The 24254-nt window shown below is 40.3% G+C and overlaps 1 protein-coding gene across 10 annotated transcripts in view; it reads right to left on the reverse strand.

Moving 5' to 3' along the window:
• HECTD1 (HECT domain E3 ubiquitin protein ligase 1) overlaps nt 1–19204 on the reverse strand; it is a 59456-nt gene extending 40252 nt beyond the window's left edge. For all 10 annotated transcript variants that reach the window (XM_059473512.1, XM_059473507.1, XM_059473504.1 and 7 more), the window contains exons 1-4: nt 19055–19204; nt 16761–17036; nt 1424–1658; nt 300–527 (exon numbers count right to left, since the gene is read on the reverse strand). In XM_059473512.1, coding sequence (XP_059329495.1) covers nt 300–527; nt 1424–1658; nt 16761–16900 — 603 coding nt within the window. In that variant the 5' untranslated portion in view covers nt 16901–17036; nt 19055–19204. The remainder of the gene's footprint in view (nt 1–299; nt 528–1423; nt 1659–16760; nt 17037–19054) is intronic.
• Between the last annotated feature and the right edge of the window lie 5050 nt (nt 19205–24254).

The raw sequence follows: 24254 nt of genomic DNA on the forward strand, positions 1-24254 counted from the left end.
ATAATTAGTTCAGAAACTGTCTCAAATGAATTGAAAAAAAGTTACAAGATATTTTTCAATACAGTTTTCAGAGGTTAAATAAGATTATATTCAAACATCAGCACTTGGAGCCAAACACTAAGGCGTGCTTTTTATTCTCTTATGATTACAACTATAAAGGAAACTACCCATAATACCCAAATATAACAACTCCTATGTAAACACACCATTAGGGAAGCTGTATAAAGTTACCTAGTCATTCCTTTATTAAACATACCGAAAGCTAAATTCACAGCACATTGAGCAAGCTATTACATTACCTGATGGTCTTCATGTTTTAATAAACTAGACAGTGATTCCACACAGATCTCTAATGAAGAATCCTGAGGCTCCATTTTGCCACAGAGTCTGGATACTACAGCCATAGCTGAATGCAAAGTATCTTTATGAACCAGGTGTCCACTGTCACGAATGAATGTCAGAACACAGTTCAGCCCTCCAGCTTCAAACACAGCTCCTGACTCGCGGGTACAGATTAATTCTAACACCTATGCCAAAAAGAAATTTAATTTTAATAAACTACACACAAAAAGTCAGTTATCTATATCCATAGTCAGATACTTATACCCATCTACAGAACTGGTTAAGAAAATTAAACAATAAGGAAAAAAAAATCACAACTCTCTTCCTCAACATCCAAAAGAGGCAAAACTACTCTAGTAGTTAGTAGTTACAGCTTTCTTCAAAAATATGGGAGCCAATACAAGAACATTCCCCAAAGGGATGGTCATAACAAGTGTTCATGAAAGTAGATAATAAATTCTCATCCTGGGAGAAACACACAACTGAAAGTTTTGAAACTTTTAAGAGCACCATTACCCCAGTGATGCATTTCTGAGTTGACTGGATACAGTAAATAGGAAATACTTGCATAAATTCTGATGCCATGGTAATCAAGAACTCCAACTATATGCTACCACATGGCCATGAGTTATGCTTTAAATGAGAGATTTAAGGTCTTCTAAATTTCTCTAAAAACTTCACAAGGGTGCTAGGGAGCTGTATCTAGTGCTATTGAAGAGGTAGCAGACAATTATTTTACACCAGATAATCTATCAGTATCTGGTGCAATTCTTCATTTCTTTGGTAGCATAAAAATAGCCCTTGGCATTCCATTAGCATTCTAGTCACAGAAGACAAACAAGAAATTCCTTCTAATATTTTTTGTTTCCTTTTCTATACATTTCTTGAAAAAAAATTGAGCTGTGAAGAGCACCAGACTGACAGTAAGCATAAGCAGCAGTATCAGCATGTACACTTTTGTCATAGTCCATATTTTTTTATCACATTTTAATAAAAAAAAAGGATTGGAATAAGAGGATGCTCTTTGGAAATAGCAAATTATCCATCTCCTTAAAAACAAGAGGTTCTTAAGTATACTTACCTTCACACATTGCTCAGCCAAATCTCTGCTGGTTCTGTTATTAAGTTCAACAACTACTAAACGATTACAAAGTGCTTTGATAGCTCCATCCACTCCCACAATCCTACGGGTGCACTCAGCCGACACATCCAGGTAATAAGTTATGGCACGAGCTGTTACTTCCAGTACATTGTCTGGAGCACTTTCATCAAGAAAAATTTTGCACAGTGCTGGCAAAAAAGTTCGAGGAGGGCATCTGCAGGAAAAAAAACACAAGACATTATTACTATGTTGTGCACACTTCTCTACATTAAGCAATTTAATACACTCCCACATTAACACTTTCCACATACACAATCTGCTCAACTAGTTGAGAGTTGGTTCAAAACATTCATTTAGAACCCTACATCTCATACACACATGAAAATTCAAATAGGTAATCTGAAAAGATGTTGCTTTAAGAATCCAGAAGAAAAAGATACTCTTGAAATTTTACAGTCATACAGGGGAAAAATTTATCCTGTTGGGATTTTTTTCTGGGAATTAACCTCATGTCACCAAACAGAATGCATGTTTCTTTAAAAGTGCTTCAAGGTTCATGATGATTAATAGCTACTTAATAATGAAATTTTATATACAAAGGTTTTGGGTTTAATACATAATTTGATTTTGAGTGGTCCTTCTTCCCTATGTTATTTCCCTTGTCTTTTTATCCTATCTCAGTCTCCTCCCCTGCCTCATTATTTCCCCTTAATCACACTGCAAACGTATTTAATTAATGTAGCTTGCATCCACTGCATTTTCTCTCCATATCCATGTCTCAGTAGTCTCTGGCTCTCCTTTTTATTGTTAGCCTCATTTCCATATGCAAGAATGGTGAAGAATATCCCCAAAACTTCAATACAAAAAAAGCAAGCTGTAATGGTCCTCCTTCTATTCCTCTTAACATTACAGATTATAAACTGAAATAATACTTTTCATTATTAGAACTACTGTGGCTAAGACTGATTTGGATCAGAAGTTCTAAGTCATTGAGCTATATTTCACATCAATTTATCTTCCAGTAGCATATTTGGCAAAACTTAGCATTATGATGGTTCACCACAGTGGTAAAGCACTTCCAAGGTGATGGGGAATTAAGTGAAGGGGATAGATGCTGTTACAGTAGTCAAAATAGCTGGATACCTCAACCCTAGATGTAGGAGAACAGACTAAATCCACAGGAAGCAAATATTGAACTTTTCCTTCAAGTAGGGCTTTGGTTTTGAAAAAGATGCCCTAAAACCTATCTAAATCCAAAAAATAAAGAATAACAACATATTTTTTAGTCTGGAAGACAGGTGAAGTACTTGTTGATGAATCATTCTGAAGACTCAGAGGTCATTCAGTATCCCATCTGGTATGCAGTGACTCACACAAAGACACCAAATCCTGGGACAGCAAAATGCTAATAGTTTCCTTCAAGATCTTACCATGCTTTGTGAAGTAACTAATAATGCTGTCTGACAATTAAATACATTACCCAACAATATTTAATGACAAATCAATAAGTGAAGCTTCAACACAGCCCAAACACAAATGTAAAACTTATATTGGCCTATCCAGCCTATACTGTCTGTTGTTCTTAAGAAATTTGTTATTTAACTCTACATCTTTAAGGAGGGTTTAAACAGTAACTTTGCAATTCTGAATTTGTACTCCTTATTAGATGACCACCATATGATGACACAAGAAGCATTTCAGTACATAAAATTACAAGTGGACAATGTATTCAAGGGTTTTGGTGTTGGATCTTTTACACTGAATTTTATGCAACACCAGGCAGATCACTAAAACATTGCTATTGAACAAGGTTCTTCAAACTATATTACAAGAAAAAAAATCCAATAAACACAAATCTTAAAAAGTCCCAAACAAACCAAACCCACAGATATATTACCAAGTGGAAGGCAGTGAGCTCCACTGTCTATTTTAATACTAGTAAGAGCATTTTTCTTAGATGGCCACACAGTTGCAGAAAGTTAAAAGCCATACTTAGCAAATCTAAAACCTACATTTTTTCCTATGATTTAACAGCTTACAAAGCACAACACAAAAGAAACTCAGCTGTATTTTTTAAATAAAATTAAAGAATTAAAATTCCATCACCTATCCACTAATTACCCAGCAGACACAGTAAAATACTAAGTTACTAAGAGCATATCACTTATACTGAATTCTTTGTCAGCACACAGATGCCAGTGCACTCTATCAGCAGTGCTGTCCATATAAAAGCACAGCTCTCTAGCACAAATTTAAGGATTAAGGGTGTTTTAAAATGATCCTTTTGCCAGAACCTCTAGCTACACTAATCAGAGACCACTTTTTCAATCAGTGGGTACAGAACAATCTCCACTAGCTGTCAGTACCTTTGTTTTCTGACTTAGAGGAATGATTTCCAGCCTCCCCATAAGAAAACCAGGCTTTGTCACAGAATCATAGAATGGCCTGAGTTGAGAGGGACCTCATGGGCAGGGGCACCTCTCACTGGACCAGGTTGCTCAGAGCTCCACCCAAACTTGCCTTGAACACTTCCAAGCATGGGGCATCCACAGCTTCTCTGGAACACTATATTGGGTTTGTGTGACCAGCTTTTGGTAGCAGAGGGAGCTACAAGGGTGACTTCTGTGAGAAGCTGCCAGAAGCTTCCCCCATGTCCTGGAGAGCCAGTGCCAGGAGGCTCCAGGATGGACCTGCTGCTCACCAAGCCCGAGTTAATCCGGAATGGTGGCAACACCTCTGTGATAACATATTTAAGAAAAAAAAAAAAGTCATTGCACAGATGTAATTGTGGCCAGAGGAGAGCAGGGTGAGAATACGTGAGAGGAACAGCTCTGCAGACACCAAGGTGGAGAAGGGGCAGGAAGTGCTGGAGCTGAGATTCCCCTGCAGCCCATGGAGAACCACAGGGACACAGAGATCCACCTGCAGCCCACGGAGGAGACCCAAACTGGAGCAGATGGATGCCCAGCCCATCCCCTGGGTTGACGGTTGTCAATCCAGGAGACTCACACTCAAGCAAGCTGTGCCTGAAGGACTGCACCCCATGGAAGAGTGACCCACATGGCAGTTTGGGGGGAACTGTTGCCCATGGGATGGAGAAGTTCCTGGAGGAATGTTCCAGAGAGGAACCCCACATTGGAGCAGGGGAAGGACTCCTCTTCCTGAGCAGCAGCAGGAACAATCAGTGATAAACTGACTGTAACCCCCATTCCCCATCTCCCTTCACTGCTGGTGGGGGATGAAGTAGAGATTGGGAAGGAATAAAGGGTAGGGGAGAAGGTGTTTTTAAGATTTACTTTACATCTCATTATTCTACTTTGATTTTGTTAGCAATAAATTCAGTTAATATCCCAAATTAAACTTTGGTTTTCCTATGACAGTATTTACTGAGTGATCTCTCTCCCACACCTTATCTCAACCATGAACCCTTCATCATATTCTCTATCTCCTGTCCAACTGCAGGGGGGAACAAGAGTGGCTTTGATCGGTGCCTGGCAGTAACCTTGTCCTGTCACCACATGCTCTTGTAAGAGTTCCTTCTCCAGCTTTCTTGTAGGCTCAATTCAGCTACTGGAAGGCCATAATTAGGTCAGCCCAGAGCCTTCTCTTCTCCATGCTGAACAATCTCAATTTTCTCAGCCTCTCCTCATAGGAGAGATGCTCCATCCCTCCATTCATAGCCCTCCTTTGGACTCACTCCCTGTCCCTCCTGTGCTGGCACGCAGAGCTGGTGCAGCCCTGCAGTGGCTCTCAGCAGAGCAGAGCAGAGGGGCAGAATCCCCTCCCTGGCCCTGCTGCCCACGCTGCTCTGGCTGCAGCCCAGGACACGTTTGGCTCTCTGGGCTGGCAGTGCCCATGGTGCCTCATGTGCAGCCTCTCAGCCAGCAGCACCCCCAAGTCCCTCTGGGCAGGGCTGCCCTGGGGCTGCTCATCCCCAGCCTGTGCTGAGACTGGGGCGTGCCCCAACCCAGGAGCAGCACCAGCACCTGCTCTTGTTAAAACTCCTGAGAATCCCATGTGCACACATCTCAACTTTGTTCATTCCCCTGAAGGGTATCCAACCCCTCAGGTTTGTCATCCACACCAGTCAGCTTGGTGTCATCTGCAAACCTGCTGAGGCTGCACTCAATCTCTTTGTCCATGGCATTAACAGAGATATTAAATAACACTGGTCCCAAAACAGATCACTGAGGGACACCACTTGTCACTGATGTCCGTCAGGACTCTGAGCTATTGACCTCTACCTTCTGGATGTGACCATTCAACCAATTTCTAATCTATCTAACAGTCCACACAGCAAACCCTTCTCTCTCCAATTTAGAAAGAATGTTGTTAGGAGGAAGCCCGTCAGAGGCTTTACAGAAGTCCAGATAAATGATATCTGTTGCTTTTCTCCTGTCCACTGTCACCCCATCACAGAAGGCCACAGGGTTGGTCAGGCAGGGCTTGCCCTGGATGAAGCCATGCTGGCTGTCCCAAACCACCTCCCTATCTTCCATGTGCCTTAGCACAGCTTCTAGGAGGATCTGTTCAATGACCTCCCCAGGCACAGAGGTGAGGCTGACTGGGCAGTACTTCCCAGGGTCCTCCTTTCCACCTTTACAGATAGGTACAATATTTCATTTACAAAATTTTCTTTTTCTAGTAACTTGGAACTGCAATGACTCCTCCTGGAGAGTGACTTGGCAATTACAAACAGAAAGGTTGTGGAGTCTCCTCTGGAGATTTACAGATTACACTCATAAGCACACACAGCCCATAAAGATAAGTTCAGATTCTTTTGGCCTGCTGAAGTTCCCTCAGGCCTTACCAGGGTGTAAAGTTCCTGAAAACAAGAGACTACAAGTACCAGTTGTGTCATTCGCACATTGATCCATGGTTCAGCCTGTAATAGCAGGCAAGAAGGATATATGAACACATCCCTGGTGCTCCAGCCATGATCTTCTCAAACAGGTGGCTAAAAAATTACAGTATAAAATTGCCTAGCTGCCATTTTGAGGGACTTCAATCTTGATGCTGTAGTTAACTTCTCTATCAATAACTGCATACAAACAAAAGCACACGGGTCAGCTTTACAGTGATCCCCCTTTAATCCCCAAATCTGCTCTAAGTGATGACATGGGTCTCCTGTGGCTGAAACCATAAGCATCAGCTCTGCATTGTCTCAGGGAGAAGAAGGTGCCTGTGTGAGTAGTGCCAGAGAAAGAACTAACAGGGCTAGGTGGGAACACCAGCCCCACAATGACAGATGAGGTACAACATCATCAGAGCCGCATAGGAAATGCCCAAAGTATGCCACTCCCTACTGTTGAGGCAGCTCCACTGGGTTTTTCTCTGTGCAGGCATTTAACCAATAAAAAGAGAGGGAAAGTGCTGCTTTTATTCAGTGGATGGTCTTCATACCTCAAAACTGTGAAAATGGGTTTTCAGAGTAGCCCTTAAGACTTCACTCAATCCAATCCCAAGCAAAGGCACTAAAGCATAAGTAAAGGCAGCAGAGGGAAGAGAAATCTCCAGCTTACCTGGAAGCAATACTAGCAAACAGGCCAAGCACCTTCTCAGGACCAGCCCCTCTTTTTAATGAAGCACCAAGTAAGCAAATACCGTCAACATCAGCAGGAGCCAAAGGGTGAATCAGACAAATCATGTTATGTATGCATCACTATTACACCACAATTCCAAGGTAAATCCTTACTGGCTTTCTTAGGTAGTCCAAAACAAATCAAAAGGACCTAAAACTGCTTCAAATATTGGCTGAGGAATACTAGGACCCTATAGTAATATAGACCTTATTTCTGTTCTAACTAAGGCTATGCTCAGAACTAAAATGTATTTTGACAGGCAGTAAAACAAAACATTCCAGGAGTGTCCATAACACAGACACAGGCTGAACATTGGACTCACCTTTAGAAAACAGTCTACATGAGAAAAACAAGACTGTCAAAACTTCCTGGGACATAAGGGAAACTGAGATCAAAGCTACAGCACTGAATGAACTGATGTGACAGGATAGAAACCAATGGTCAGCTTTTAGTACACTTCCATCTACGGACAAATGATGCTTGTGATTTCCAAGAGAAAAATACACCAATAAACCTGCCATTACTGCAAGGATCAACACCCACCAAGGAAAAAAAAAGGCTAAGTGCATAATTTCTAAACCATTCCAGTATCAAAACTGGGTTCACATGCTGCTTTTATCCAGACCACATATTAACTAAAAGTAGTATCTCAGAAAAAAATGAAACTATGACAGAAAAATTCCTAAAGCTGTAGGCGAAGAATCACTGTTCACAATTACCTATTTGCAGTGAAACTAGCAAAAAGATTATGAGTTTTCTTTACTACAGAAAAATTCTTTATTTGTATTTATTCTTTCAAATCAGAAAATAATGGCAAAAAGGTACCTCTGAAGTTCAGGTCTCTATTTAGGCCCTTCTTTTAATAAACATGAAAATGAAAGGAAAATATTTTTAGATTTTTATTTCTAGGGGGCTGTATTAATACCACATTAGGCACTTCCTAAAGTGCTTCAAATGTGTATTTTAGAAGAGTGATTAGGGACTACTTAGTGAATTAATGAGGTCACTCAGTGTTACTCCTTAGTGAAAGACCGACTTCAAGTTAATGAGGTTACTCTACAACCCACACTAGAGCTCTTGCTAATTACTTTAAGTCTTGCAGCTCTCAATGTCCACTCAACTCTATTCCTGTACTTCCAGGAGAAGAGCTGCTGTTAGTTACTGTCTTCCAAGTTTTCCACCCACCATGTTTCAAAGATCTTGCTGAAAGATAGGTTTGTCCAAAATAGGTAATATTCCTCATCAATATTTCCCATCTATATTATGATCCATTAAGATTAGGGTACTAGAGCATTCTGTACTGACATCAAGAAGTAAACCACATTGAAAAGTGCTGATTCAGTATAATTTATATTTAAACAAATATAGTCATACTTTCACTGTTAAAGTGAGTTATTAGGTTGTAAAAACCATAAAACACTAATCCTTTAATATGCACTCTTTCTCTGCAAAAAATATACATGACCTAAAAATATTTTTCAAATATCATAATCATCTTGATGTCAAGAAAGACTAAGAAAATTTGTCAGAATAATTAAATTACTACAGAATTTACAGCACTATAATCAGCATAACTCCATATGCTGACACACTTCTGAACATTTACACACACACCCACCTCTTTAGGAACAGAAATATCCATACGGATACAAAGTTCTTAAATAGCTACAGCAGTAAGCTCCTGCCAGTGCTAATCCCTTAAACTCTAATGAAGTGACTCAGCTGATTTTACAGCTTGCCAATGTAAAAAGATACCAAGGAAGTAAAAATAGGCACTGTAAACTCATTTCTGTAATTACATTTCATATTTTAATGCACTTTAAATCCTTAGCTAAAACAGAAACGGTAATAGTGAAGACTACACTACTGCCATGCTTGAAAAAAAATCAACTTCAGGAACTTGAGGAAGGAAAAAAGACCAGTTCAGTTCATCCCCAAAACAGTTAACAAGTGCTGCTAGCATTAGGGTGTGTTACTCAATTCCAAAGTAACCGCTGGATTCAGTCGATGTGGAGCCCCTGGCATGTGACGAAGCCTTCAGTAAAGCTGCCTGGTCCAAGACATGTGACTTCTGGCAGAAAACCAAGCTCAGCTGCCTGCCAGCAATAGCTGGATCTTTAATGCATACCATCTGCTGAAACCAGTTAGAAGTGGGAAAACAAGGAATTATATGTCTACACTACTTAGTATATATTAATTTTAAATAAAAACTAAAATACTGAAGTTAACTCCCTTTAGTAACAGTTTTTGAAGAAAAATTTATCAGATAAGCTTTTACAGCAACACGTCACACAACTCTGAAACTTTTAAGAACATCCTGCACAACTGATTTTTCTTAAAGCAAAAGTCATTTCAACTCATTTTTGATTAATTTGTTTTTCCTATGTGTAATTCTTTCTATGGGAAGAGATCTCAGCCTTTGCCTTCACTGTTCTTTCACTGGAAGACTGTTTTGTTTTCACATATGAACCAAAACCAACAGCAGAGTAATCCAGACCATCCACAAGAGAGCCCACGCACCTGCACTGCCTGTATGTATTCTTCTGGATCCATTACCAAAACATGTTTTGCACTGTTTCCATATAACACTGTTACAATACAAATTAAGTCCTGAAAACACCACTATGTATAAGACATCAGACACACCATACTGTATTTTAAATGTGCACAGAAAAGGCAAAAAATTAACTGACAATTTAGGAACTTTTTCCAGAATTACAAAACATTAAAACTTGCACAACTCTGAATCCCTACTCTTAATTGCCACCACAGCCCAGGCCAATAAAATTAAACTGAAGAATTAACAATTCCATCCTGTATTCATTCCAGTACAGGCTCCACTTTATTAAAAATTAGAAGAAATTAATTTAGAATTAGAATTTGACATTTAAAAAAAACTTTCAAACTTTCTTTTAGCTAAATAAATAATGGAGCTGAACCCTCTTCTGAGAGTTCATTACTAGGCAGGAAGACAATTAGTATTGGACATTTAGTATTCGACTACACATTCAATAAATATCAGCTGTGTAAAATGAAACATAAGAAAAATCCATATGAGGAAACAGTTTCCACAGGATAGGTAATTTCTGAATTTCTAAATAAATTACCATTTGCCTTATTCCTGAATTTATAAAGGACATGTTAGGCTGCCTTTATCATTTTTCAGCATCTCATAAAAGCTATGCCATACCTCAGGGTAATAACTCCACATGTTTGTTCTCCAATCTCCAGCATTTTGTAAATATTTTACAGACTCTTAGTCCACAATAGCTGAATAAATTAAAGAATGTGAAACTACAGGTCTTTCTGCCTATGACTTCCACTAGTAGAAACCTCAATTGTGCAAACAGAGAATGCTTTGCGTACAGATTGCATCTGTCAACATTTCAAAAGGAAATAAGCAATTTAAACAAAAAGTATCATTTTTTGTGCATGCCTAAATATGCACATATAACCACTAGCTACTTTTGGATTCCCAGGTGCTCAAAAAAATAACTGACTTACACAAGAAAACTTCCACTTCCCTATTAGCAATCTAGTTAACATCTGTGCTATCTACACCTCTTCTTAAGGGCCAATATTAAAAATCCCTTGACCACTAGTCATGCAAGAAAGGAACCCTGCAATTTGAAATTCCTGTAACATCTTTTATTGGTCTCCAATCTCTTAGGAGCTGACACTTTCAAAAGTCATTAACCTGATGCCTTAACATCTGCACCCAACTTTTGCACAGTACTCGCAGGAATCACTTCAGCTTAATTTCACACACAAAATTCTGAGCAAAACAAAGAATATTTGAAGATATCACTAGAAAAAGAAATTTAAATGCCAGACTAGTAAATAGTGACAATGTGATGATTTGTCTGGAACACCCAGAGACATGGGCTCATTTAAACAAAATGTGTTTTGACACACACAAATGCCAAGTTACAGATTTTAGTCTAGGTAATACATCAAGCCATACCTAAGCAGCAAGCACTCATATCCTTGAAAGCAATTCTGAAGACAGATAACTAAAACCACACTTCCTGTACAAAGTTTTGGAAACATCTAACACAACTTGGCATGTTTAACTGGTAACAGCAAGTCAGAGGCACTACTATAAACAGCATGGATGAAGGCAACACTGGAAATCATTTCTGAAGAACTTGTAAACTGAAGAACTAGAGAAGGGGAGGAAGATCAAGAGCTGATGAAGCCTTTGTGTGCAGGTACATTTACAGTAAGAGCAGGCTTTTAATCTGCACAGGACAAGGTGAACTGACTGCTGTCTACAGAATTCATCAGACTGGCCAATTCTTATGGAAAAGAGCAAGTCAATTTCAACAAGGACAACTTAGGCTGCAGATTTAATAGCAAAAGAGAGGGTAAAATTAGGTAGGATGCCCTCTCAAAAGCATTAGCTACACACTATGCTTGTATCAAACAAGATGCTCAATCCAGTAATAACCATATAAAATATAATGGCCATGACAGAAAAGAAGGTGTCAATTTAGACTTAATCTTCCCTTCTGACCTTTGCAACCATTAAGATTCTCAAAATAACTAGACAAGGTTAATTAATCTCCACAATACCAGTGACAATGAGGCCACAATTCCCATTTTACAAAGAGCAACCAGAAAGACATAAGTATTTTAAAATTCTTGTAACTGAAAGAGAGAGAAAACCAAAAACAACAACAAAAAAACAGCCCTAAAATCAGCAATGATTCTAAACATTAGGTTGTAACAAGACTGGAAAAATACACAGCACACCCCTACTTCCATCTCAGAAAACCACTCTATAGGATGATGAAGATCCCCCTATATTGGAGGCCACACAGTAAATTACTGGTATTCCACTGCTGCCATACCCTCTGCCTTCATTAAAAGAAAAAAAGCTTAGTAGGAATCACATGAGACTTGCCACTGCAAAGGTTACAAAATTTCATTTGGGAGAGATGTCTGCATTAGTGCAAACCAGAAACAAAAGCCAATAATTCACTAAGAACATATGCTTTGCATGGTTAAAAATAATGAAAACTGTAGTCTATTTTTGACAGCAATACTTAATCTAATTTACTCACTGCTGCACTCCAGCACAAAAGTGTAACAATGATCTGATTTTATTTTTTCCTTAGAATAACAAAACAAGCAAATCTATAAGACACAAAGCATGAAAGCACCTTGATACCAACAGAGCTGCTCTCTCAGCCTGTTAGTTTTTCCATAATTATCAGACCTATTAAAGGGCACTTTACTGTCTGAGTTACAAAGATGTTTTGTAAAGGCAGCCCAGATTGTAAATATATTCCTGAAAACCAGCACTTTGGATTTCTATCCCTATCTCTAAAGGATTTTTTTTTTTGTCCATGTATCTAATTTTGATTTACTGGAGTTTTGCAATCCTGATAAAGACAGGAGAATGTAGTTTTAAGCAGGTGGAAGTAAAGCTAAACTGTTCCACATTACTCTAACAGTCTCACTGGCTCACAAGAACAGTTTTTGGTCCACTAGAATTTCTTCTTATAATTGCTAGCAAATACAGTATAAAGATATGCACTTCTTCCCTAGTGAACAGATACTCTGAAAAGAAAAAGGTTCAGTGTGAATTAAAGTAAACATATTTGATCTAAAAAATAAACTGAAAGGATTTCTATTTTACACATTAGAACCCTAACATATGACCCTTTGTACAATTTGTTTGTATTTGTCAAATGAGCTGATAACTCCTGATAATTTATTGTATACAATCTGTTAGTGCCAAATATACAGAGGTAACTTACAGAACAGCCAAACAGGAAGATGTTTTCTCCTTCTGAGCATTAATAAGGCCTATTTCATCTGCTGTAAAAAGGTTTTGAGCAGGTCTTACTTTGTTATAGCAGTGCCTTAATCTACAAATTTTCATTGTAATTAATTGCTAGGTACTTTGACAGCAACAGAAAGCCCATCCAGAAGAGCTCTAATTTTATTTCACCAAAAAAGTGAAACAATTGCACGAGGTGAAAAAAGAATAAATTGAAACACCTACTCAGAAAAAAGCTACATTAATAATGTGAAATTGCAACTAAGACCCTCTACATACATTTAAACTGTTACAGGTAATTTAAAAGACAAAAAAAAAACCCAAAATTTCAATTAAGTTCATATTAAATGCATTCCTTAAACTCCTATTCAAGTGGATTTAATAGCACATAGTTTAACTACAATTTGGGACTAACACTTATAATCACAACAGTTATGCTGTTTTACTCCAACTAAACTACTTAACAAAAGCATTTCTCCTCATTCATTAAGTTTCTGTAGTTCAAGTTAGTGGCTTTTGTTGCTGGTAAAATGTTAGCCATTCTTCATGACAATTGACTAGCAGAGTCTGTGACTCATTATCACCAGAAGATGAATATGCCACTGATTTTTGTAATGTTAACATATGAGTAACTTCCAAAATCTTTTAATTGGATGTAATATGTAAATCTGGGAAGGAGAAAAGAAACATCAATTATTTGGCAGCACTACCTGTTCATCAGCTGCATACCCTGAAATCTGCTGTGATGCTGCTAGAACTCTGCAAGAACATTATGAAATAAATACACCATCCTGCACGTGTGCCTGCTTCCAGTTTGGAGCTGACCTGAAACACTAGTTTCACTATCCATTACTTTTGTACAAAAGCAAATTATTACTTTTGTTATTAGCTATATCATTTCCTTCAGAACATGTCTGCAAGTAACTCTTGCAAAAATGAAGCGCAAGATTCTGAATCCAACATTTCAATACCTTTTTTTTATTCAACTTCGTGCTTTCTTGGCTTAGTGAGATTGTGTATTATGCTAAACTCCTTAAGAAAGCAGTATGGAAACTGTGTTGTGGTTTTAGAGATGTATAGCATTCATGTCAATACTCTGATGTGGTCTTGTTTCACTTTTGCCAGTCCTCAGCATACCCAGCTTCAATCACCAGATGTACTTCACTAAAATGATGGGCTTTTTCTTAGCTTACACCACAAAAGCAAATAATATCTTACGTAAAAGTGGAGTAATACTTAATATTTAAAGTTACTCTAAATAAGATGTGAAAAACATCCCATTTAATTCTCCAAGAAATTGTTTTAAAAGTCCATCTCAAAGGTGCTGAGATGAAAAATTTTCTTTAATGTTTTGTCTACGTACAACTAATACAAATGAACAATTCCAGGATCTTCAAATAACATGTGCACAGCATCCAAAAACTTGGAAATGCTGTTCTTATTTAGTAGAAGAAAAAAATTTGTGAAGTCTAGAGACTAGTTTTCTAACCAACAGAAAAATACATCCATATTCTAGATCAGGCATGCTGAAAATATTTTCAAGATTAGCTCCTGAAAAAAGAGTTTAGCAGCCCCTCTGTCACACAGTAAATCTCCTGTTTCAGCAAGCAGCAATTCCTTTAAAAAACAAGCTGAAAAGGAACTGTAAAATACTATCCATTATTATTTTATTTATACCCTCTCAGCACATGACAATACTTTAACTGTCATTTGGAAAGATTTTAAATACACTTTCCAAGATATCTGCTCCTTACAAAGTTCCAAAATAAAGTCACTTTGAAATGCAGGCACACATAAGCGCACGAGACAATCACTGAGCTCTCCACTGAAGACTGCACACCCTTCTCTGCTTCTCCCATACCTCCAGTTGTGCAGTTCCATCCCCAGTGCTCATCTGACACCTCCCTGTATGCTGTAACTCACTGTAACAGCAGAAAACTTACAGCCTCCTTCAGCAGGTTCAATGAGCAGCTCGCACATGCAAGAATTAGGAGTCCAGTAAGCCCTGAGAGTGGCAGGAAGAACAGTATGGTTGGGAGGAATAAAAAGGGTGGGTGAGAAATGGGAAGAAGGCAATGATGCACCATGTCAGCTCACCAGATGCCATGGTACCAGAGCACATACTTCAGTATGGTCACAGAGCCAATAAAAAGTAGCAGTAGCAGTTTCAACATTATTGCAAAATCACTTCAACAGGCAGAGAACTTTGGTAACTTCTTCCCCTACCTACATTTCACTCTCTTCTTTTTAGGGAAAACTTACAAGACAAAAGAAACAGAGAACTTAGAAGACCAGTAAAATTACACTATACCAATGCTCAAAAGAAAAATTAAAATGCCAAATGGCATTTTAAATATTTCTTCTTTCAGACATAAATAATTTTAAAACCACAACAGTGCAATAACAGAGCATTCATTATATACACTTTAAGAAAAAAAGAAGCACTTGGACTACTTAATTCACTTTTATTGAAATAAAAGCCTGTTCTAAACAAGATGCATAAAACCCACAACTGGTTTTTTAAACTGGATATTTCATTCCTGACTCTCAAATACCCAGGAGATAACCTTCAAAATGCTTATGCCTAGTTCTGCACCAGTACAGAACAGAATATCCTGAAGCAGGCAGTTCACCCAGATTAATCAGAAAAATTCATTCTTAACTACCAAGTGTTGTTCTACAATGGTGAATTCTCAGGCTCCCCTCCATCAGCAGTATGAGGATAGACAGGGAAGTTGAATGGATCTCACTACAGTAAGGCTCTTCAAGTCAAAATTTTACCCATAAGCTCACCAAGGCAAAGAACACGCAGCTTCAATTTCTAAAGCACTGTACAAAATTGTGCTCAGTGCTCTGCAACTACTACAAATCCAAATATTAGAGGTGTATGAATTTTACATTTCCTGTAATAAATACAGTCATGAGAAGAACTTCTAAGAGGTAAGTCTGAAAACTGTTTCCATCAGAGCTACAAAACTGAACAGTGTAACAGACAGCTACCTTCTCAAGTGCTTCTAAACCCACACTCCTAAAAAGCAGCAGGTATCTCAAAAACACTGGCCATATTTTATTATGAAAAGAAAGTGAGAGCAATGAACAAAACCATGGGAAGGAAGAGAGGGAAGAGCATGAAAATCAGAACTGAAGAAACCAACCAAAAAAGTAAAAGTTGTGATTGCTTACACTTTTGCCACCTTTTCCAGACTAGTGGTGGGCTCTCATAGGAAGTAGCGTAACACAAGCCCAGAAACACTCCAGTAACAGCAGTGATTAAATCAGCATTTTGTGCTGTGAGAAATGTAAAAAGGATTGAGTGCAGGGACTGTGCTATATAAAGTGTACAAATGCAGCTGAGAAGGAGGGTGGCATGAACAGCAACGTGCCCCAAACAAGGGGCAAAATATTTGTGGTTGTTGTGATTTTTGCTTGGACTTGCACAACTCAAAAAAAAAAAGCTACTATATCCCTTGCTAAAAGTACTGTGAGAGTATGGATGCTTAAATATATCTAGGTGATCATAATCCTAGTGCAAAAAAAGTTTTTCTCTAACAAAACAAAGCAAAACCAAACCAAAACACACACAAAAAACCAAAAATACAACCACCTCCAAAAGTAAAAAAGAAACAAAGAAACAAAAGAAAAACCAACATCCCACACATATACACATACAAATGCACATTATTTAATTGAAAGAAATGTATTCAGAGTTGCAACCAGCTCCTGGGTCAGAACAGGCACTGTGTATCACCCAAAAAACACTACATTTTTAATCAGACAACAGTACTTAACGTGACATTAACGGAAACTCTTGATTTCAGTGATCTAAACTGAAGTTCAGTTTGCAAAAACATTTTTGAGGCTGAAAGTTTCTAGGAATGTTAAATATGACATTCAGCCACAGAAAGGGGAAAATAGCATTCCAAAAAGGAAAGGCAGATGCACTTACGTTTCAAAGCAGCGATCCACGTTGTCTGACATCAGAAGCAGCATGCAGAGCTGTTCCAGTGCTATCAGCTGCATATCCCTCTCATCCCCCTGCCCCATCTGCAGCCATTCCAGCAACGTGTCTGGATCCACATCTGCCATGGTTTTTTACAAAAAAAAAAGCCGCCTCCACTTCAATTAAAAAGTACCAAAAATATCCTTTAATTGTAGAAGCCAGACTAACTTCAGCACAATTATTTTCTTTCTTCAGTCAGCCTCGCGCTTTTGCAGTTTTCACCTGGCAAGAAAAAGTAAAAAAAGTAATCATCACCACAACCTTGTCGTTGAATTTTCTGTATCTGCTTCTCTCTAAAATGTATAGCATCTGTTTGGGATGAAATTAAGGAAGTTTCCACATATTTTACCAGCAAATGGGGTTTTTTCTAAGCAGGTAAACACTAAAGAGTTTGCTCTGTTTTGAGGAGAACTCAAAATTACAGCTAGAAAAATTGTGCTCAACCCTTTTGTGTATTCTTAAAGCTAAGAGAAAGTGATGTCCTGACCATCCTCTCCTTTAATATCACTTTATTAGAAAGTGGTCAGCTTTATGAGATGCATTACCTCCTCATGAAAATATTCAAATGTAGAAAGATAATGAATTTCACATTTCAAACAGAAATCCATAAAATAAAAAACCAAAATGTATAATTCCAGACTTTCAAAATCTTCAGAAACCTTTTAAAAGTTCAAATCCTTCATCTTTTAAAACAACATTCAAACATAAGGAAAAGAGGCTTTTTATGTCAAAGGATATAAAAAGACAACTTAAAAATCACTTCAGTTTTCAAGAGTTAGGGGTTTGTTCGGTTATTGGGAGACTTTTTTGAAAAAAATATTTAATTCACACCTTTCAAAAAATCCAGTGAATGATTCAAATAATTCACATACATATAAGGAAAACAACATTATTTGCTGGCCCAGTGCCAGAGCTGTACATGCAAGCTGAAGACCAAAAAAGTCCCCTTGCCTAAACTTTGTGTTTAACAAACAGTCAAATTCACCTCCCTTGCCTAAAAACACAGCACACATGACTATTTTCATATAAAACCTAATGAGTTACAAACCAATCTCTCCAAATTAGACACACAAGAAAAATAATACTCTTTCAAAACACATCTTAGAGAAGAAGAAGTAGTTCATCAAACTCCTAGGTAAATATGAAATGCCGGACAGTATCACCACAAACAGGGGGGAGGTGATGTGGGAGGAAGAAGCTTGATCTGGACAAAGTCTGCCTACTTGTTTACTTGCTGCTAATGAGTTAATAGTTAAAAAATAACCCCATCAAGGGCATGTATACAAAAGGGAATCAGAAATTAGTATTACATGAAGAAACACACACTGAATCAGCTCTTTCACAACAGCTTAAAACTCAGAGATGTTACAGAAGCACAACAGATAGGATTTTTCTAAAATTTAGGACCATAACATTACAGGCCCCTCAGCTATTGCTTACCAGTTATATATTTGATATTATCTTACTCTAAAAACTAATTTAATATTAGTAAACTGGTTTTCTGTGTTTTAAACACTGCCTATGATTCTCCAAGATGTTTACAGACTGCATTTCCGGCTCGAATCCTACATAAAACTACTTTCAGACAAAAAAAGTGGGATCGCATTATAAGTGTTCTACCTCGCCTTAACACCACTAAATCGTTATTTCCGGGAGCGGAGAGATGAGTGATAGCGAGAGAAACAAGAAAATTAAGAGACGGCGAAAGTGGGGTAAGTTCAGCCCAGGCACCTGCTGTTCTCGCAGCCCAGCCGGGCCGTACAGGAGGCAGCGCGCAGACCCGGAGCGCGGCGAGCGGCCGGGCTGAGCCCGGAGCAGGGGCCAGGCCGCAGCGCAGCTCCCCCCGCGCCGCCCGGGCCTGCTCGCACCAGCCAGGCGGGCCCCGGGCCCGCGCGGCGCTCGGGGCTTTGGGCCCCTTCCCCACACGGCGCCGCCCGGGGCACGGCAGGCACCGCCTCCGCCTCCTCGCCGCCCCCGCACGGGGCACCCGGCGGCGTGAGGGGCTCCCCGGCAGCGCCGCCCCGCTCTGCCCCCGGCCCCTCGCACAGACTTTCCGGCAGCCGCCGCCTCTCCCCGCCCGCAGCTCCGGCCCGCTCCCTCCCGGCCCGACAGGCCCGGGCAGCGACGCTCGAGTTCCCGGCGAGCCGCAGGCCGCGCAGGGTGACCCGGCCTGGCTGCTCGGGAAAGGCGCCGTCCCCCAGCGCAGGCCGGAGAGGCCCCGCGCCACCCCCGCCGCTCACCTCAGCCTCCCGCAGCCTCCTCGCCGGAGCCGAGCCCTCCTCAGCGCCACGCCGAGACGGGAGCGGCGGCGCGGCGGCGGCGGCAGCCCGAGCCCCGCGGCAGGCGGCGGCCAGCGGCATCCATGGCGCTCCGCCCGCTGCGGGGTGGGCGGGCGCGGCAGGAGCCGCGCTCGGGGAGGAGCTGAGGCGGCCGAGCGGCCGCTGGGGGCGCTGGCGGAGCCTCGGCGGAGAAGGGGCCGCTCCCGCGGGTCCGCTCCGCCCCGCGCCGCCCTGCGGAACTGAGAGCCGGGGCCCGGGCTGCCCCAGGCGCGGCCTGCCCGGCCGAGGGCCCTCCCCGGCCCGGGTGGCCTTCACATGACTGCGTGGGGATTTTTCTTTTTTTTTATCCTTTACAGGTCATTTTATTTCTTCCCGTATTCTGGTTATTTACTTCGATATAATATTCTGTACATTTACGGCGGGGCTTATACTTTCAGGGGCCGCTCTAGAAAATACTTTGATCCCCCTCCCGAACCTCCATTAAAATGGATCTGGTGAGCGGATTTGAGCGTCGCAGGGCTGGGTCTTAGAGAGCGAAGGTTTTAGTTTGCTCTTACCGAGCAGTGAGTTTGAAGTGCTGCAATTACGCCCTGTAGCTTGAGACACCTTTGCCAGTAGAGTGGTCCGCTGCCATACGTGCTGCAAAATGCTGTGCAACCACTTTGCACATGATTAAAAGACAAAGGAAGTAAACTGCTAAAAATTTTAAATGAGGGACTTTCAAAATAATTTCATTCTCTGTAGTATGACATGTTTTGCAAAGGAATTTAAGCCTATTAATATAAGTACAGTAAATAAGATTATTGTACATTTGAATGTTACTCCTACCTGCATCATCGATATTTCCTGTAATTAGGAGACTAAAACTACACACTGAACAAAAAGGCAATAGCAGTCATGCTTGGTTAAAATTTGCTGAATGCTGACATTTTTATTGGTCAATGTTGTAGTAACACATCTAGAAAGCGTTATCTTTATTGGTGCAGGTTTTATTCAGAACACAAGAATAGTTCTTTTGTCTCTGTTTCTGATCTCTAAGGGCCTTTCTGTCTTACCATATTACATCTCTGGTGCTGCGACTTGTTCCAGCTCAGATGAGACTTACATGTTTATCCTTAGCCTGTGCTTGTCCTTCAGAGGTCAGGAAGATTCTGATATGCTTAAAGATCAGACACAAGGCAGTAGAAGGACTGAGTGTACAGTTTTTAATTTAGAAACTTGGTCTTCTTTAACTCTTCACCAGAGCAGAAGCAGCAGAATTAGGCCAGGCCTGTGAGACCTGCATCTGCTAAGTGACCTTGCTCCTGTTGCATGAGGCTAGAACAGTTGCCTTTACTTTTTTTCATGAAGAAAAGTTTCAGATAAATATTATTATTTTATTCTGAAGACCGAAAACTGAAATCAAACAAACATTTCACACTTTTTACACGGAATGCAGTTTCTGGTTCAGGTGTCTGGACAGATACATAGTTATTTGTGGACAATATGAGGATATAAAAATACAGATAAATTTAGAACAAAATCAAAATTTTTAAAATTGTACTTGAATATGAATCATGGATTTAAAGTACTATTAAGCAGGAGTAAAAACCTTAAATACCGGATATATCTTTCAGATACATAGTTATTTCTGAAAGGAGAAACATAAATACTCCTATGTCCTGTTGCATGAATTGCGCAATTACAAATATCAATTTATTTTTTTTTCACTCAAAGAAGTACTTTGAGTAATGTATTAGAGCTTCAATCAGGAATCGGGATCTTTTTTCAATCTGATACAATATTTAGGAGTTTGCTAGTGATTTTTGTTCCTCATTATGTGATTTCTTCTCACCAGAACAAATCTGAAAAATAATGCTGACTAGATAATTTCTGCTTACAATATCTGTATGTTCATTGACTGATTAATACTTCTTTCCACTTCCTGTGCTGATGGGCATTCGCTTTTTTTTTGACATTCTCTTTGTCAGGGAGTACTCCACTGAAATACAACACAGCAAGTGGTACCCCTGAAGTTACTGTTTCAGACTCCCTCTGTGTGCAGCACTGATCCAGACTAGAGCTGCCTCTTCAAAAGTGGCTGTTCTTTAATACTTACTAAGAAGGAAATCACTGCCAAGTAGGGGTGCACTTAGCACATAAGAAAGACATCAGAATCGCATTTGTGTGGAATTACTCACATTCATTTGTGTTTTCACACAGCAAGGTTTGTTCAGACCCCCAAGTTTCCAGCCCATGTCCATCACTCCATTAATGCCAGGCCTAGGCCTTCTGAAGGAGGAGAACTTTCTGTGGATTAGTGCAGCCAGAGGGGGAAGACAAGTGATGGAATATATTGAAGTGACAAGTAATGGAGCTTGACTGTGGTAGCTGCTTGAAGAAATTGCTTTCACACACTGAGCATTGTGTGAATCTTGCAAAAACAACTCCCATTCCCCATGCTTGTGCAAGGTACGTAGTTTTTATTCAGTCAGAGTATGACCCAAATGCTAACTCCAGCTGGCACGCACTTGGTGTATGACCTTGGCCTAATCCCTTAATCACTGTGTGTCTCTGTCTCCTCCTTTACAAAATAAGGAGATAGTAATGCTGGAGTCAGAAATGTCTTAGCACTTATGGAACTGTGAGTTGCTGAGGCATGTTACTATATTAAGCCTTAAACAATGCCATATATTTATGACTACACTTGAGCAGACCACACGTGTGACTGACAATGCCTTTGGAAATTAGGCCACATAGGGTCAACATAGATTGATCTTTGTAGAGTGTTATATTGAGCAATTACCGTCATTTTTGCTGAGTATTTACCTGAAAATTAAAACCTGGCTTTAAAAGAGAAAATGTCAGCACAATTACAAGAATAATGTCAGGGACACATGAACAACAGTAAAATATGCCATGAGGGCAAGTAGCAAGGATCAAGGATGGGGTTCCAGACACAAGAGATTCTGAGACATGTTGTAAAGGACACCCCACTTGAAACAGCTTCTCAACATTGCAGGTGTTCTCAAAAGGATTTCATTCTCCTTGAAAATAAGTCACTTCTGGCTAGGATTCTGCAAAATCTCATGATGAGAAAAAACCAAAGTGATATTTCACTTATAGCTCCAAGAAGAATAACATTTATTACTGGTTTTATATCATATTAAGGCTGGTGTTTTCTATATGGTTTTAGCTGGTAGCAGAAGGAATGTCCTGGGCACTTTTAATGTTACTATGTGATAGTAAGGAGTGAATGCTTCAGACTGGAATGATTAGGCTCTTGTTACAGAAAATATAAAACTGACCTGTAATCAAGCTGAAATACACCTACAATTCAAACAAAACAAGAAGACTCAGATTCCCTCTTTTTTTTTTTTTTAATTGATACAGCAACTAGAAGCCAGGATAACTGATGTTTTTGTTAGCTCTCTGCCTACTTCAGTGTACATGCCAAGTTGATGTTTCCAAAAATATCACTCCTCTGTAGTAAATACATCAGAAGGTGATATAAGCAGACACCCTGAACACCTCCATCAATTTAAGGGAGTAGTTTATGCTGAAGACCAGGGCTGTGCCCAGTGAAATAAAACTGTTAGGTTATTTATGGATTATTTATTGTTTTGCTTTAACACTCTTTTCTCTGCCATCCACACCATAACATAGTTGAAAACACTGAAAGTACCTACTCCTCCAAATCCAAAAGTTTAATAATTCCATACATTTCATTTTTTGGATGAATATTATAGTTCCAAAGAAAAAGTGACTAAATGTTTACTACACATTTCAAAGCAATAAGGTCACATATTACAGAAGCTTTCTTGCTATATCAAGTAAGTTTTAGTTTTATAGAATGTGGCTATTTAAGTACATTGTTAAGATTTTCTTACAGATTTTTTTTTAATAAACAAAAAGCAGTTGTGAAAAGCTTTTTGGATTTAAATCCTCCTACATTACCACAGTCTTTTCTTAGCCACTCCACTATTGCACAAGCCTGGGGAGCACAAACACGGTGTCAGCGTCTTGACTTTCCAGAAGTGTGTGCCAGCCTTTGCAGCCCTGGCACTTGGCGAGCAATCCCGTGCTGCTGCCCAGCGAGAGGAGTGTTTGTGAGGTGTGTTTGTGAGGTGTGTTTGTGAGGTGTGTGTTTGTGAGGTGTGTTTGTGAGGTGTGTTTGTGGGCTGTGTTTGTGAGGTGTGTTTGTGAGGTGTGTTTGCGGGCTGTGTTTGCGGGCTGTGTTTGTGACGTGTGTTTGTGAGGTGTGTTTGCAGGGTGTGTTTGTGAGGTGTGTTTGTGAGGTGTGTTTGCAGGCTGTGTTTGTGAGGTGTGTTTGTGAGGTGTGTTTGTGAGGTGTGTTTGCGGGCTGTGTTTGCGGGCTGTGTTTGTGAGGTGTGTTTGTGAGGTGTGTTTGCAGGGTGTGTTTGTGAGGTGTGTTTGTGAGGTGTGTTTGCAGGGTGTGTTTGTGAGGTGTGTTTGTGAGGTGTGTTTGCAGGCTGTGTTTGTGAGGTGTGTTTGTGAGGTGTGTTTGTGAGGTGTGTTTGCGGGCTGTGTTTGCGGGCTGTGTTTGTGAGGTGTGTTTGTGAGGTGTGTTTGTGAGGTGTGTTTGCAGGGTGTGTTTGTGAGGTGTGTTTGTGAGGTGTGTTTGCAGGCTGTGTTTGTGAGGTGTGTTTGCAGGCTGTGTTTGCGAGGTGTGTTTGTGAGGTGTGTTTGCGGGGTGTGTTTGTGGGGTGTGTTTGTAAGCTGTGTTTGTGAGCTGTGTTTGTGAGGTGTGCTTGCAGGGTGTGTTTGTGGGGTGTGTTTGCGAGGTGTGTTTGCAGGCTGTGTTTGCAGGCTGTGTTTGCGGGCTGTGTTTGTGAGGTGTGTTTGTGAGCTGTGTTTGTGGGGTGTGTTTGTGAGGTGTGTTTGTGAGGTGTGTTTGCAGGGTGTGTTTGTGAGGTGTGTTTGCAGGCTGTGTTTGCGGGCTGTGTTTGCGGGCTGTGTTTGCGGGGTGGCTCTGACGCAGCCCGCAGCAGGAGCTGGCTGAGAGGTTTCCTCCCCGGCAGGCCAGCTCCGGCCGCTGCGCGTCGGTGCGGTGAGCGCACGGTGACGCGGACGTGGTGAGTGTGCGAGGGACACGCTGGTGTTTACTGAGCTGCGGGCTGAGTCACCGCTCGGCCCGTGGGCTCCTCCTCAGCACAGCGCA

Source organism: Ammospiza nelsoni, chromosome 6 (assembly GCF_027579445.1).
Source record: "Ammospiza nelsoni isolate bAmmNel1 chromosome 6, bAmmNel1.pri, whole genome shotgun sequence".
Classification (NCBI taxonomy): Eukaryota; Metazoa; Chordata; class Aves; order Passeriformes; family Passerellidae; genus Ammospiza; species Ammospiza nelsoni.